Here is a 17632-nt window from a genome sequence, read left to right on the forward strand (position 1 = left end):
CCGCCATGTTTAAATATATCCAGGTGCGACGCAGCTTTATTTTGGAAAATCAACATGGATCAAACATCCATGCAAGACTACAGGAAAATCAAGGACCACAAGTTCAAGTTCATAACAACACAGATTAGGGAAACTGGATGCGTTGCTCAGTTGCTGGATCACACAGCGGCCTCTGGCTCTACTACGCTGTTGGAAGCAGAACTAAATGGATAACTGATCATCTGTTGAAAGTAAACACTATCACTTTACGCCAACTGATGTCATTCTGTTATTGTTTCCAATTCGCAAATGTGATCCGTAGCGGTAAACAGACACAATAGAAGTAACGTTAGCCAGTGTTTTTTTACCCCTGCAAGCGCTGCAAGTCTGGTGTGTGCTGACAGCACAAAGAGAGAAGCGTTCTGCCTGCAAGTCTTAATGTGCATGCTACAAAAAAAATCACAATATCCCACTTCAGCTATTATGCTTCTTCAAAATGTGTGTGTGTGTGTGTTTATTTATGGTGGTGTGTTTAGATGTTATTTTTCCTCTTAGTAAAGAGGAAATTGATGCAGACGCACGTGCTGAGACAGCGAGGACTGGAGCTACTCAACCTTTTTTTTTTTTTATACCCCGTACCCTACCTGTTTGCCTTGCCTTGCACATTTTGTATTTTGCACATATTTTCGAAGATAAATAAATAGTTGTGAAACCAAATGTGTGCGTATGTGGCAGCGCTTCTCCCGTCTCCCGCACATCCGTGCACACTATCTTCCATGGATGACCAGCTACACAGGTTTGAGAGCAAGTTAACCACTTCTTAACCCTTTTAACCCTGAAAATACAGTGACAACATTTCTAATATTAATTGGATTTTCCCTATAATACTAGAAAGCGCAGTTTCTCAGCTTTCAGCAAGTGTTGGAGTGAGGAATTTTTTAGATTTGTTAATTATTAAATATTTGTTAGATATTTTTTTAAATGTTGCCAGTGACGTGGTCGTATTAAAAGGGTTAAAGGAGTAGTAAAGGGGAAAAGCATGTTTAGCCCTGTTTTAAGGTTACTTATGATCATATAGAATGGTTCAGATCAAAACGTTGACAAAACTAGCACCTTTAAAAAGGTCTGATAATTGCTCTACCACCGTTTAGGTCATACAATGGATGTGGGTGGGCACCGTGAAAAATCATTCAAAAACATGTTCAACTCTCAATTTCAAAGACATGAACTAACTAAGACAACACTAACAATGCATGAGTCACTGGTACTGTATATGGGCTGAAGCTCTATGAGCCACTAGTATACTATACTGTACACACCAGGTATTCATACAACTCCCATTCAATAGCCCTGTATCCATGCTACATTGATCCAATCATCACCTTATAGTCTCGTGAGGCCATTCTGATCTCAAGAGCTCGCATTCTTTGTTTTCTCCACAGATCAGTCTGGCCTTCCTCAAATCTACATCGATTTCAAGACATTATGATGTGACCAGGCCAATCAGGGACTGCATTCTTACTGCTGTTCTCTCTAGTGGAATGCAGCTACTGATTGGATCGCTAGTTGATGACGTGAAATACAGGTCGCTGGCAAAGGATAGATAGATAGATACTTTAATAGTTAATTAATAATTTGGGGTTTTAGCAGTAGGCTAATGGCATCACTGGAAGCAATGTGCAGTTATGTTAACTGTAGTAGAATAAACACAGCCATAAGTGCAGTTATTGCAGTAATAGACTCAATACAGTACCAACGATTAAACAGAAACAAGAGTATGCATTAGCGGAGTTTCTCAATGGAAAAGAAAAGACGTTTTTGACGTTCTTCTGACTGGATTTGGCAAAAGTTTGGTTACGCTGATTGGCCAGACTGATCTGTGGAGAGAGACAGAATGTGAGCTCGCGAGATCAGGATGGTCTCACGAGGGGAATCATTAAGCTGGCTTTGTGAGGTCCTGTTCAAGGCCAAAGCCGACACACACAACTGGCCTCTGTACAAAGATCTGTTTATCCAGCTGTCCGCTCACTTCAATTGGCTGATTCTGATCCAATTGGCTGAGCTTAGATCTGGCTTCTCCTTCAGCCCAGCTCTGCTCTGTGGTAAAGACACGCAAACAATACTGGCTCAGAAAAAAAATCAAATTCACACACTGGAATATTATCTTATTACATTAGTGTTATGGCAGGGTTGTCTTTGGCAGGGTAAGTCTTGACTCTTGACAGACACACATGGCCTGCAGCAGTGTGTACTGTCCACAGAAAACTCACCATAACACACACACACACATACATACAAACGCACACATGCACACGCGCGTGCACACACACACACACACACACACTACAGTGAGGTGGAGAGGGCCAGAGGTCTCGTCACCACGAGACCTCTCACCTTAATCAGAGGAAAAGCAAATAAAGGAAGAAGAAGGATGCCCCAGTGCTGCCATTTTCGGTGGCGGTGAACTCAGCTAGACCAGCCAGCATCACGTGTCAATAAAGTCCTGGGCTCACTGGACCCCCCCCCCCCCCCCCCCACGCCGAGAGTGTGTGTGTGTGGAAGACTCATCTGACCCCTCCAGAACGCAGCCTTAGCTGTAACTCAGGGAGTCCATCCACCGAAAAGTGGGTCAGTACTAGACCTGCGCAAAAAAAGCCATACAGCCGAGTATCGTAAGATTTTTTCCACGTTACTGTATCGATTTTCAAGTCTCTCGTATCAATAAAAAAAAAAAAAATATAACAAGACAGAGAATAGATATAGATATACAAAATGAAGGATAGAAATTAATCATCAATACATTATTCATGTTTCAAACAGATTTAAAATGTCCTTAAATTTCCTCCGCCCTCAGGATCACCTCCAGGGAGCGGGCGATGGGGCTGTATGTATTGCGTAGAGTATTGCAATGTATCACAATATGTATCATATCGCAGTGTATTCTGATCCAACCATATTGTGACCCATGTGTTGTGATAGGTACAGTATCGTGAGGTCCTTGCCAATACTCTGTAGTCAGTACTATGAACAACTTGCGCCGGCTTCTTCCGTCACTTTGAATTCAGACCCATGGCAAGATTGTGAGTGTGAGAGAAGAGGGAACCGACTTGTTATTTGATCCTAATCTGGTTCTAATTTGGTTGGGGAGCAACAGTGGGACAGAGAAACAGCTTCAGCACTGAGATGGCTGTAATGATGGTGGTGAATGATTTGGGACTCTGGGAGAGGGAGAGAGAGAGAGAGAGAGGGAGAGGGGGAGAGACATGACGAAGGGGGTGCGAAGAGGAGTGAATCAGCTGTTTTGAATGAGGAGGAGCATTACTGTCTGACCTCTGACCTAGAGCCTCCCTCTCTGCTCTCCCAATCTGATACAGACACACACCCAACTACCATTATTGAGATCGCAGCTGTGTTTCCATCAAAGTATTTGTATGCACATTTTGAAGTACTGCATTAAAAAAGGTTGATGGAAAGGGCAAAACTTGAGAAAAAAAAATCACTTGCTTTGAGATGGTTTTTGACATTGGAAACACCTTTGCCGAATAAGTTCTGACTTAGCTCACATTTAACTCACATTGACTGATCTGTTTCCGCTGTCGGTGTCTTCCCGGATATTAATATGATGCGGAAAAACATGGCTGGTAGCAACGGACTGATGAGGATTAAATTATTCCTCGGTCTCATCCATGAAAAAAACATCACAGCCATTTTAGACGGGAAAATGAATTACTAAATGTTATTTGGTCGCAACCTCTATTCCTTCTACTGTTTATTACAGCCATGTCAATGTAGCCAACATAGACTATACCGCCTACTGTGCAGCAGCCTACTGTAGCTGATTCGCTCCAAACAAGTTTTTCTTTTTTGCAACCTTTCAGTCAATTTCAAGTTAAAATTTGTTTGGCAGTTGGGCTAATGTAAACATAGTGTCTCGAGTGTCTCCAAGGTGACAAACGCATACAGTAGTCCCCCTCTTTCTCTTTATCTCTCTTTCTTTCTGTAAACATAAACACACACACACACACACACACTTCTGTATTCCTCACATTCATCACTCCAAAGCCCCTCTACCACTATAACGCTCAGTTAAGCTATCATTATAGGAGAGTCTGCTACTGCACAGCAAGTCTTCCAGCAACTCAGTAAACTGTGCAAGTGAAATAGAATATCAATATATACCAAATCACAGATGGTGGACTAGCATCCTCCCAGCCACGTGTTGAAATATGGACTGTGCATTACCCCCAGACCTCTTGCTTCATGTGTCCCTCCTATATGTGCAGCACCCCGACCCGTAGAATAATTCCAACGTTTGATACCCCTAAAATCATGTGTGGCCCCAGCCTGTGGCCCCTATTTGAAATGGTCTAGAACCGCCACTACTGGGCAGCATGATCACCATGGGTGGAGGAGTGGCCAGGATGAACCTAATGTTACCCTGATAGATGCCCCCCCAAAGATAATAATGATATTGAAATGACAATTAACACCAGCAGAGAATTGCTATCAGCGTAGCCTCAATGTGCGTCATTCATCTTCAGCCCTCAGTTCCGAACCATTAAACCAACGCTGGCTGGACATCGACGGACTTGGGAGGAGCACTGGTCCCTCTCACTCCCTCCTCCCCTCCTCTACCAAGGACGGACCAATGACACGTCTGTGTGATCCATCTCTTGGCGTGACAGATGACAAATGATGGTGGACATCTGATCCAAACTGGCTGCACCCGTATTCTCCACGTGACATTTTTCACCTAGGGGAGTATATTCCTAACCTCTGACCTGATTGGTTGACATTTACTGAGCTGGATGCTGACTGGAGAGTATCCGGCCCCTTTTTGTGCGTTGGCTGTAAGCCAGCGCACCTAGAAGAGCGAATGTCGGGTTCTCCCTCCCCTCCGTTGTTGACCTGCAGTCCGTTGTTGACTTGCAGTTCTATGTTGCTACCACAAGAGGCAGTGGTCCCAGAACATCAAAACAAAAAGACTCCACAGATTTCCCAGGTCAGCGGTTGCCGAGTGGATAGTGCTCTGCCTAGCACCGCAAAGATTGTGAGAAATATCACTCTCTTCCTCCCTCCGTTACTGTGGACAATGTTGGCCTGCATTTCTCTGTTGGCACCACAAGAGGCAGTAGTCCCAGCACACCAAAATCAAGAAGGACACCAAAATCAACCCGCCGATCTCCACTGCACAAGTAGTGGCCTGGTTGTGTCATAAGTATGGTCATGATTTTGGTGCATGTTGAACAGCTCACAATACTCACTTGTTACACTGAATACCTCAAATAGATGTCATTCTAAGGTTTTCACAGAACATTTGAGTTGAAAGGCAGTTGAGTTAGGATTCCGCTGACACACTCAAAGTCTTCCATCTCCCATTGTGTCAATGAGCCAAAAAGCCACAGCGGTTGTGTAATCAGAGCCTGGCTTTAAAGCTACTGTTTGGATCTCCAGTCCTCAGACTGATAGTAAAGTCAGTCCGAACTCCGTCTCGCCGACTCAGATACGCCTGTTCGTTCTAACAGAGGAACAGAAAATGTCTGACACTGGAAAACATGAGGTGGAGTATACAATAGACAGGACTGAATGATCCACTCAGGAGTCTGATATGAGGCAGAAACACTCCATTAAAAACCGTGACCTCAATACATAGATACTTCCTGTAAATTGTGCTAATAGTCAAGTGGGGGCACTGTAACTCGTCAATACGGACAGCTAGCCACCTCCCACAACATAAGCATGAACCCACATACTGTATCAACATTCCTGACCTCAAATTAACTTGCTAAAAATGGAAGTGAAGCAGTAGGGGGCAATATGGACACAGACATGGCGCTAGGCTCTGGGGTGATGTTAGAGAGATGTGTGTGTACCTGACATGAGGGGCTGTCCAGTCATGCCCATGGGCGCCATGCCCAGGTTGTTCATGGCGGTGGCCCAGGCGTTGGGGTCTGACATGGGCATCGTCATGGCACTGGAGTCCATGGCCATGTTACGAATACCTTCTGCAGGAGAGAGAGAGAGAGAGAGAGAGAGAAAGATATCAGTCAGATACATATTTTAAATCACTTCTGAATACTGGCGTATTATAGCACACCGGGAGATAATAAGAACTCGGGCTTCACTTTTGAATACCGGCATTCTAACCAACAGCCTCTAGAGCTGTGTTACCAAGGAGACGGAATGACCTTCCTTATTCGTCTGTGGTAACCGCGGAGTGACAGTTCCTCCCCACTCTGCTCCCTCAGAGGGAAGAGGAGGCCGCATGTTCACCGACCCTCCGAATATCACTTTGGACATTTTACTCAGCGGTTTATCAGCATTTGTTTATTTGGATTTCTCTATTTGTATCTAGTCTACATTGTGTTGTTTTGTTGTCTTTTGATGCAGTAACAGTGCAATTTCACCCTGGGGATAAATAAAGTAGGACTACTACTACTACTATTACTACTACTACTACTACTACTACTACTACTACTACTACTACTACTACAGTACTACTACTACTGCTATTACTACTGCCTCCTGTCTCTATGACCTCTGATCTCTAGTGAGAGAAGGTGTCCTGGAGATGTTGCTGCTTTCTGACTGACAGCACACTGTCACACACAAACACACATTCTGAGAATGAGCAACAACAAACCAGCCCAAAACACTGAGAATGAACCACACACACACACACATACACACACACACACACACACACACACACAAACACACAGCAACACTCAGATAGAACCAACCCTATAGCACTGCTGAGAGAGATAAGGGTTACTGTAGTCTATATTGGGGCTTTAAACAGTCTGGAAGAATAACACACAATGAAATAAGATTGGTGCACTATGGTATTAACTTTAGCCAGAGCCTGAATACTCAAACCTCTGGCCTCCCACTTCAGAAACTCACTCACGCACAACCCCCGGCTATATGGTTCTCTGCCACGTGGAACGTCTTTAAACAGCAAAGCAAAGCCATTTGTTTTGATCCACATATTATTGTGGCAGCCCGGGAGAGCAAGTGCCAGAAGGTCCTGGTCAGCGCCACGGACAGCGACTCACGCAGGACCCGAGGTCAGGTGACCGGTAAGCAGGTACTGTCGATTCCGCCTCCCCTGTCAGCTGATGAGGGACACAGGTGTGTATTGTCAACTGATTGAAAGGCTGTTCGATGCACAGTCCGAGAGATTCAACCCAGGAATGAAATGAGGGAGAACCAGATGCTGGCCATCGAATCTAGTTCCGCCCTGTTGTTCATGCCCCCTAGTTCAACCCTGTTGTGCCTCGTCTCAAGAGATATAGCGGAACCTGAGCCCGGTAAGAAAATCGCAATGCTGCCGTTGACCAAGAAAAAATCCTATTTGACTTTTCTGATATTTTTTGTTAAACCCATTTTTTTAAAATAAATTCTCCTTGAGGGCTCTGACCTGCTTCTGATGTGTGTCTGTTCTCTTACGTTACGTGCTATTGTGCCCAGCTGTGCTGAGTGGTTGCCACAATAGTTAAAAAATAAACAAGAAATAGTCAAACACACACCCAAGCCCAGCTCCTTCTCCCAAACCAGACCCCCCCTTTCAGCACCCTGAGTGGACGTCAGTTATTTCCTCTCGGTGACCTCTCCCTCTGGCACGGCTTCAAACGTCTCTCTGCCCGGGGACTGCTGGCCATGCCACCGCACGGCCCTGCTGTCTCGCCATGCCACCGCACGGCCCTGCTGTCTGGCCATGCCACCACACGGCCCTGCTGTCTGGCCATGCCACCACACCGCCCTGCTGTCTGGCCATGCCACCACACGGCCCTGCTGTCTGGCCATGCCACCGCACGGCCCTGCTGTCTGGCCATGCCACCACACGGCCCTTCTGTCTCGCCATGCCCAAACACACACTGGGTCCTAATGAGGAGCAGGGCCTCAGGACACCACTGGGCACTTCAGAGGTCTGCGTCAGCATCACAATCTCCTCGGTCAGCACATCGATGAACACTGAGTGTGTAGTTCTGTGTGTATGTGTTGTTGTACACTCTTGTACGCTCAATGTCAGTTGATTCCATTTTTTAATGGATCTATTGATGTTTGTGTTTGCCGATGAGACAATAACAGTGATGCAACAGCTGCAAAAAATATTACTTCCACCATTGTACCTTGTCAGGTTACTTTTACTATCCTTTTCACCGTGTAGTGGAGCATGGACATGACAAATAGTTCTACAAACCATATTGTGAGACCATCTCACTGATAAGAATGTTGAGAATGCCTGATAAGGACCTTTCAGGCCTAACAGCCTGGTCTCCCCATCCCCCGCGACAATGAACCGAGGCCAGGCCACATTCTGATGCAGACCACTCACACAGTGAGACAAAGGAAGGACATTCTCTTACTTGTTTCTTTAATAAAGTGAAATTGCTTTATCCCAACCATGCGATGCAACCACCACGCGAATAAGCCCTGGGAATAAAGTATGGGCGTTGATGCATTGTATTTGTAACCAAGTGTTACTGTGTGTTATAAATAACTGATTCTATCTTGCTAAGTCCACATAACCATGTTTGGTATCAATCTGAAGCAGTGAATCAGTTGATTATGCATGTTGGGGAAATCATGTTGAAACCATAACAGGGACATTTGATGATTGATAAATTAGACTATTGATAAAGGTTATCTGTTTCCCTGTACAGAACAGGGTGGTACCCCATATAGGAGTTGATTTAATGTATTAAATCCATATTCCTTCAGATTTGTGATAACCACAGAATAATCATAAATTATACCTAGTCATAGTCATATTCCCATAGTTCTAACCCCAGAACATGCCACAACTGGGTGTGCATCAAGAGCCAAGTCTGTTTATTTATCACCATAAAACTGACATTCCATTATAATCAGGTAATGAAGAATGAATATTGCTATTTTGTCCCACAGTCCCATCTCTGAGTGTTACCATGGTGAACAGCAGCTAAATCCCCTCTCAGCCATCCTGCTCCTTATTCAGATCATGACAAGAGGCTGTGAGGACAAGAGACTGTTAACAATTACAGCCCCATTAGCTGTTCTACTGGGTGTCTGGGTTATGACCAGGTGAGAGAGAGAGGGATGAAGAGGTGCTGTATTAGTTTTACAGCGGTTTTACAGCATTCTGTCACTGGTGAAACAAGCAGGGCATAGATGAGGCTAAGAGACTTGTTAACATACTAGACACACATTACTACTGTTACTGACACAGCAGCTATAAGGGGTCTGTCACAGAGTGGTTGTTGTGTTTTACTGCAGGTCAGAGAGTGTGTATGTAAACAGTCTGACAGTCAAACAGCACAGAGAGAGAGAGAGAGAGAGAGAGAGAGAGATGGGTCAAGATTAGTTCTGCTACAGTAGCATCATCTGTATAATGATCAAGGGTCTTAGAGAAGAAAGCACAAGCAAGCAACTTGGCCCATTCCCAAGACCCCCCATTAACAATGGTTAATTTCAGTCACTATTAGAGATTCGAATATTGCGGATATATCCGTGACATCCGCGGATATCCGCGGGTGGGTGGGCCAATAAAAATCAACATTGTCAATAATTTCGGGTGGATTGCGGGGGGATTTGTCAGTTATATTCATATTTAATGACTACTATAATTATATAGGATTATATTATAACAACTGCGAGAAAGCACGAGACCTGCCAGCAGCTCACTCAAATAGGCCTACCCTCGACCACTTCGTCAACCGATATCCTGCAAAAGCGAGCCTATAATCTTTAAATTGTTTAAGTCAAAGTTACCATGTAGATTCCGAATATGTAATCTGTTTATCAAAATAAAGCCTTTTTGAAAATGTGTCAAGATGTTTTCAGACTGCCCCGGCAGGTTCTGTAGCTAAAATCACTTAGACAAGGTACGCGGCCTTTGTTTATGTCTGTTGCATAGCAACAGCTACACCGAGGACAATTTTCTCTAACGTTACTGAAATGCAATACAAAACGTTGTTAAAACGATTTTGTGCTGAAAGGCAGTCATTGTCTATGTTTACTATTTATACTTTCACTGGCAACCCGTATTATAAAAGCACTAAGGTACTCGAGGGAGTACTTTGTTAGGCCCGACGCGCAGCCTTGAACCGTACATTATTCACAACAAAGTACTGCCTCTCGTACCTTATCGCTTAATTAAACCATGAGCTTCCTGTGTCGGCAAAAGATACAGAACACATTTAAGTGCCCAGGCTACTTCCATTGTAATGAAATTTGTTTCAGACGAAAATCTCGATCTCGCTCAATACTTGAGCGATCAGTGAAATTATGGTCTCACTATTTCAGATAGATGTTAGATATATCAGAAATAGGGCTAAATGTGCAGAAAAGTACACTTCCCCTTTAAATAGAATCCTTTATTGGATATTTTCTATAGAGTATCAGTTCTATCAGTTCTTTCTTACGCAGGAAAAAACACCCAGCAGGCAGAATAAAAAGCATGCACGGCAAAACAGCCTCCTAGATGAGGGTGCCTCTCTGACCGTAATCTAATGGAGGCCGGTCTGTGTGTGTGGATGTGTGTGTGTGTGTGTGTGTCAGTACAGATTCTCCTCACCCAGAAACGACATTAGCACGTAGAGCAGCACAACTAGTTCAGCACCGTGTGCCAATACAGTGATCATACTACCGAGATGCTAATTCACACACACACGCACACACACACACACACACACACACACACACACACACACACACACACACACTCACACTCACACTCACACTCACACTCACACTCACACACACATACACACACACACACACACACACACACACACACACACACACACACACACACACACTCTGTCTCTCTCTCTCTCTCTCTCTCTCTCACACACACTTTTTTTTTTTTTTTTTTTTTTTAACAAACGCTTAATGATATCCGAGTACCCTCCCCTCCACTCCTTTCATCTCCTAATTATAATAAAAATCTCAGGGCTCTCGTGTTCTCATTATGATTGGTGGCGCTCACAGAGCTCAGGGTGTATTACTGTCGCTAGCTACAGCAAGTACCGGTAAGCTACCAGCTGTGCTCATTTAGCATCCGAGTCCACAGAGAGAGGAGATGAGTCAGAGGAGCTGATGTACTGTAGAAAGCAGGTCTGGAGACACAGCAGGTCTCTCTGCACCACGGCCTCCAGCCAGCTCTGTCATCCCTCCTCTCTCTCTCCCTCAGCGAAGCACGCCAACAATCACTCCGCTTTCTATCACAGACCTTCTTTGAGTGCCGTACTGTACGTACGGTACCGTACGTCATCTTCAGATGCAGCAATATCATTACTTTGCGATCTGTTTTCTCCGCCGTGCCTCAGTCCACAAATTGGCACAGCAATCAAAAGTACATTAGATTCAGATTATCTCCCAAGAGCTGAACGTTAAGTAGGGACTTTTCTCATGACACTCAGCCTCAGTGGCTGCAGTGCTGTAGGTGTGTGTGACAGTGACAGTGTGGCACCCTTTCAAGTCCTTTCTTCCACTGGGGAAAGACATTTAGTTAGCCATTCAGCTAATGGACAGAATCGTGAATGAGATGTTATCACTACAGTATAGAATGTTACAATGGTAAAGTGAGAAAACTTTGTGTTTCTTCTTCGCGTGGTCTCACTCTTACTTTTTGTCAAGACAATGACACTCTCTCGACAAACAGCTTAATAATAGATGTGTTTCATCAGTGACAGTGTAGCACCCTTTCAAGTCAATATCTCCTCTGCCAGAGAAATGTATTTAGTGTGGATGACTCTCGCACTGCTGGGCTGAGATAACACTCAGCTAATGAAGAACAAAGTATATTGGTAACAGAAACCACACACTGTACAGTATGAACCATGATTTTCATTTTATACAATCTTGAAGAGTATGAAAGCAAAAACAGACGGACATAAAAAGCAGAATTTGGGGTCTTTGAAGTATTTTACCCAGGACTTCCTGGGCAGAGTGCTTTTTGGTAAAATAACCTCAATTTATATCCCTTCATCAGGATCTTTTTATCGAAGAGTAAAGCAGCAACGCTTTCCTGGAGCAGAGCTTTTAGAGAGGGGTGTGATGGACAGAAACACAGATTACACTGATAGAAAGATGAGAGAGAGATAAAGAGGGAGAGACAGGGATCGGAGATAGAGAGAGATGCTGCCTCATACCACAGAAGCGTTGCACAATGCCCGAACCATACAATCCCCAAACAATCCTCTACCATTGGGATACTGTTTACATTATCCTACAGAAGGACACAACTTTCTGACTCAGTAAACACTAGTATCCATCTACCCTTGAGGATCCACAGCCAGCAAAGGTGTCTTCAATTAATGTAATTATCATTGATAAAACACTCCATCACGGACACGTTATCGACAGTTAGAAACCAGATGGTTGCTTGATGAATGAAAACACCATACTACACATTGATGAAACGAAGCTGCATAGCCACTGGCCACCAGAGGAATGGCTTTATTCAAGGAGAATGTCTCAAACAATGCCCTTTAGTCACACACGCAGTCACCATTTAGAAAATGATGTGAACTCGGGGGGGAAGTAAGCTCTATAGCGATGCTGTAATGGGTGGCTCTGCCTGTTGTTCAAGCTGTAGAATGATTTGGGAGACAATATCTCCCACTATGGAACTATACTAGTACTAAAGCAACAACGAGCCTAGTAATTTTGCAAATTAAATAAAAGATCGTCTCAGACAATAAGATTGGCTCTAGGGTGTATGATAGGTGGTTTGTTGTCTTATTGATCTGCACCATATGCAGACCTCTTGGTAGTGTGTCTGTGTACTCGTACAATCATGGTTGTGAGCGTGAATCTCAAACAGATGTGAAGGGCAGGTATCTGTCACGGGAATATTGATTTCAGATAGGAGGATACTGTCAGGTTAAAATATGGAGAGATTATGGAGAGATTATTACTGTCTGATTATGTTTACTGGTCCTTATCAACAACTATACACAGAAGAGGTCTGATGACACAATTTCTGAGAATCCAGAATCTACTCCAGTTCCTGTGTGTTCACTTTGACACATCTTCTGTCTTCTAACTGGCTCTTCAGCAGCCATAGTGGCCCTTTGTCCCTCAACGCCGCCCAGCTCGAGTGTGTGTGTGTTCGGGTGTGTGTGTGTTGTGCAAGATAGCTTCAACGTTCTGGCTGCAGTTGCAAGTAGGAGTGCCCTCTCCAAACATCTGACATCACACTCACTCACACCCGTTGTAACTGCAGTCGTTAATGTAGCTACACTAGTTGTAAAATGTTGTATCCTGAGGAAACGTCCATTAGGACAACCTTTCCCTGTGGATTTTAAATCAATCTCAATTGCGGCCTTGATTGAGGCGCAACTGCGCTTCACTCGGGACACAATACAGTCCTCTCTAGGAGCCCAAATCGCAAGAGAGCAAGGCGTAACAAGCTCTCCTATCTATGAGAGAGTAAGGCGTAACAAGCTCTCCTATCTATGGCAACACAGAAGAACGATGGCAATTCAAATCATCCTGAATGACAGAGTGCCCCGCCCCCCTGCTCCAGTAATACGTACAGTCCTATTATGTGAATAGATGCCGAGGCCGTACGTCATCTGGCCCAATGCCACCCCCACCCTGGCTACCCTCATTACCACCATGTGAACCACTATACCCACCGGAAACCTCCCATTTCACTGAGAAAGAGGTGAAAACGGTGATTGACAGCTTACTAAATAACAAAGTTACTGGTATAGATGGGGTGGCTTATAAAACTTTTAAAGGCACAAACTCATACGTAACGTTAACATCTTAATGTATGTCTGGAGAACAGGCCCTGACTACATTACATTACATTCATTAGCAGACGCTTTTATCCAAAGCGACTAACAATAATTGCATTTAACGTAGGAAAAGCTAATGTAATGACTAATGGAAGGGGGCCCTCGATCACAGAATATTTAATATCCCCAACGATCCATCAACATGGAGAGACATATCCCTCCTACCAACCATATAAATGTAATGCCTCCTCTCGTATTCTACTGTGGCTGGTGGAAGCTAACATCCTGTCCACGAAGCAGAAAGCCAACATAGAGAGACAGGGTATGAATGAGCAAGCATGTCTTAAAACCGCCACTGATGATTTTAAACACGAGTCCTCCTGCTTTTACGCAGTCTTTTTAGATGTCTGTGATGCATCTGGAACCCTGGCTCACAATGTTATGATTAAATCTCTTGAGAAAATCCATCCACCTCAGGTGTACTGTAGACATAGTACCCAAGTGATATGCGTCAAACGGCTCACAGGACCAATCCCTCTCCAACTGGGCATCAGAACAGGCTGCCCATGGAGCGTGGTGCCAACTTTGTGCTGGCAATCAACCGATGGCAACAATGGATGTGCCAGTGTGCCCCCGCCAATCCTAATCCTGTGCATTCTCATATGCTCCCGTCAAGAAGGAGTAATACAAAACCTGCTCTCCAGAACTGAATGCACTGTTTTTTATGAGAGGCGGAGCGGATGCACTTATTGTATTTTATTTTATTGTATTGTATTGCACTGTATTTTAGATTGCTATTCTTGCACTTTGCCTTCAGCACTAGATTATGCTCTTAGTCACTTGTTGTTTTAGAAAGAAGATGCACTTGTGAGTTCTGGCAAGTAGTAGTACATTGGCTTTTCCCACAGTACGTTAAATGCAATTATTGTTAGTCGCTTTAGATAAAAGCGTCTGCTAAATGACTGTAATGTAATGTAAAATGTAATGGATGGAATCTTTGGTACAGTGTCATGCCAAATCAGATACTGTACAAATCCCGTACTTGCAATAAAAAACAAACCAATCAGAGTTTACGTACGCCACGAAACATACAGTACCTTGGCCATAAGTTAAACATTTCTGGTATCCCAATATGCATAACACGTTCTGTTTACATCATGGACTGCATCAGGTAATAAGAGTCCATGTCACACATATTAAACGGCTGCCATTTTTTACAAAGGTGCGTTCATAGCCAGACACAATAGAATTGTTGGCATCATAACCAAGGATGCATCATCTACCTCCACCCCTCTGCTGAACAGTACATCAGAACTCCCCTGTGAAACCACAAATGTTCCAATGCAGTGACATTTTCAAGTGTACTCGCAAATTCACCGGATGTCATTGTGATTGATGAGGACCAGAGTAGCCATGTTTCCATCCACACGTTTTATGCGAATTAAGTTATATCGAATGCCTTATGGAAACAGTAAAATTCGATTTAAAAAAAAGAAAATCGACAAAAAGTTTGTACTGTCGATCTCATCGGATTTTCTCTTGTTCGATAAAAGTCTTTTGTGATAAATGCTTTATCCGATTTAAAGCACTAGATGGAAACGTACGTTCACCGGCTTTATTCGCATTCATATTTTTAGCGATCCTCACACAATTCGATTGACAAGTGGATGGAAACATGGCTAGTGAGGTCTTCCTGTTGGAAGTACTGTAGGCTGTAACTTTGGATTCTAGTTGAGAAGAAGCGTTTCTCTCTAAACAACTAAAGTACCAGCCATTGGTACAAGCCTTTATGCAGCTTGATTGATTGATTGATTGAAACCTTTATTTATACTCAGGTGAGCTCTGAGGTGAGGCCACCTCATTTGCAGAGCAGCTAGGCTACAAGTGTCAGCTTTGTGTTAGTATTTGGCAGCCTGGGCCATGTCCATGGTTTAGTAGTCAGAGGCCTCAGGATTATGGGGTTGACCAAGTGTGAAGCAGAGCAGACTGCAAAATATTGTTCAATCTCCTCCTTTGGCAGCTGCTGCATTTGGAGGAGATGTTTTCTGTAGCCATAACTCCCCAGGCGTTAAGTGGTATTTTTTTGTAGGCTTACTGTACATCATTATTATGTATATTATACCATCAAAATATACAGTATATGGACAAAAGTATTGGGACACCTACACATTACACCTACAGGAGCTTTTATGACATCTCATTCTAAACTCATAGGCATATGAGTTACATTTGTAACTATAACAGCTACCGGTCTTCTGGGAAGGCTGGTCCGGTCCTCTGTTCAGGGGTGCCCCTCTTCCCTGAGGCTTAACAGGTGCAAAGCTACTGTCCAGCTCATAGTTGTGACATTGACCAAAGGGACACCCACTCTGCCTGCCCCTACAGTAAATGTACGAACAGTTTTGACGTTGTCACAAACAGAATTCTGCTTTCTCCATAAATCAGTCCAGAGACACGTGCTATGTTAATCTTTGGTAGAATACAAATTTATCATTCAACTCATTATAAACAAACAAGAACTATTTCAATACATAATTACAGTATGACAGCCACAAGCATGAGGGATAATACTTAGGCCTCCTCCACCAAAACCTCGACATAGAACAACTAATACATCACAGCAATGTCATTATACAGCAGAATGATGGACATCTCACTAATCCGACCTGACCAATACTCTGAGGGGATTTTGAGAGAGCAGTGATACACTTACTGTAATTATGATAGTGAAGACTAGAAAGACCTCCCCCTGAAAAAGTAATTGAAAAAGTTCCCGTTGAGTTTTCATAATCAAAGAGAATTATTCCGAGGGAATAGGACAGTCGAGAGCAGAGCTCACATTTTGCTAATAAGAGTGACGGCGCTGCTTGCTTTCATGTGAGCTAATCCAAACGCTGGAGCAGACATCTAACCTGCCAGAGGATTAAGAGGAACATAGAAATTAATCAAATCAGGCAGTTCATGCATTCACATGCGTTCTATTGATTCTACTGGCTCATCTTTTATGCAGTGTCAGAACAGCGCTTGATGGATTCATCAGAGCCATGTGACGTGTGGACCGATCCACATGCCGTTCCGCTCCCCTGCAGGGCGAGCCTCCCAGTCACAACACGACTAGAACAACCAAAACAAGCCTTTATTCTAATAGAGAAAACAAGCCTTTATCTTAATAGAGAAAACAAGCCTTTATCTTAATAGAGAAAACAAGCCTTTAGCCCAATAGAGAAAACAAGCCTTTAGTCTAATAAAGAAAAGATGGCTTCCAGGCAAAACAAACAACCCTACAGAGACCACAGCTTTAAAATTAAATAAAATTACAGGACCCAGGAAGGGGGGGTTCTTTATTCGGCTACACTTGACACACACATTGCACACAGTGAGCAGCAACATGGCACACAGCACACACACATGTCCTGTGTGTGTTATATCCTGCTCCATAGAGAGCACACTCTGCTACTTATCACTCACAGTTGGTGTTTGTGAGACGGAGCAGAGCAGAGCTAATGTGTCCATTAATGAAGTGACCTTCAGTCAGGTTATGGAGGGAGATATGACCAGTGAGGGAGATTAACAGCTTCAACAGGCTCCTGAAGGTGACTCCAATTAGTGCTGTTCTGATTACCTCCATAGATCACCGGACATCCATATCAATAAAACAATCAGGCATTAAACAAGACCATCAATAAAAACTTCAGAGCAGCTCCGGGCCGACTTGCTGCAGGACAATTGGTCATTTTTGATGATCTGGGCGCCCACATATCATGATCACATATGCCTACACTTGGATATGAAATATGGTGGTCATTTAGCCTGGGACCTGTACGGGATGATCGAGCGGTCACATGAACAGATAGCAGGCGTAGGAGTTGGTAGCATCCCTGTAATTTGACTCTTTCTCTCTATCTCTCTGAGGAGAT

The 17632-nt window shown here is 43.8% G+C and overlaps 1 protein-coding gene across 1 annotated transcript in view; it reads right to left on the reverse strand.

Annotated features, from left to right (window-relative positions):
* LOC311326532 (ecto-NOX disulfide-thiol exchanger 2-like) overlaps nucleotides 1–17632 on the reverse strand; it is a 94126-nt gene that overhangs the window by 47357 nt on the left and 29137 nt on the right. The window contains exon 2 of the mRNA XM_084459438.1: nucleotides 5853–5984. Coding sequence (XP_084315564.1) covers nucleotides 5853–5970 — 118 coding nt within the window. The 5' untranslated portion in view covers nucleotides 5971–5984. The remainder of the gene's footprint in view (nucleotides 1–5852; nucleotides 5985–17632) is intronic.

This window comes from Borostomias antarcticus, assembly GCF_949987555.1.
Source record: "Borostomias antarcticus genome assembly, chromosome: 28".
Lineage (NCBI taxonomy): Eukaryota > Metazoa > Chordata > Actinopteri > Stomiiformes > Stomiidae > Borostomias > Borostomias antarcticus.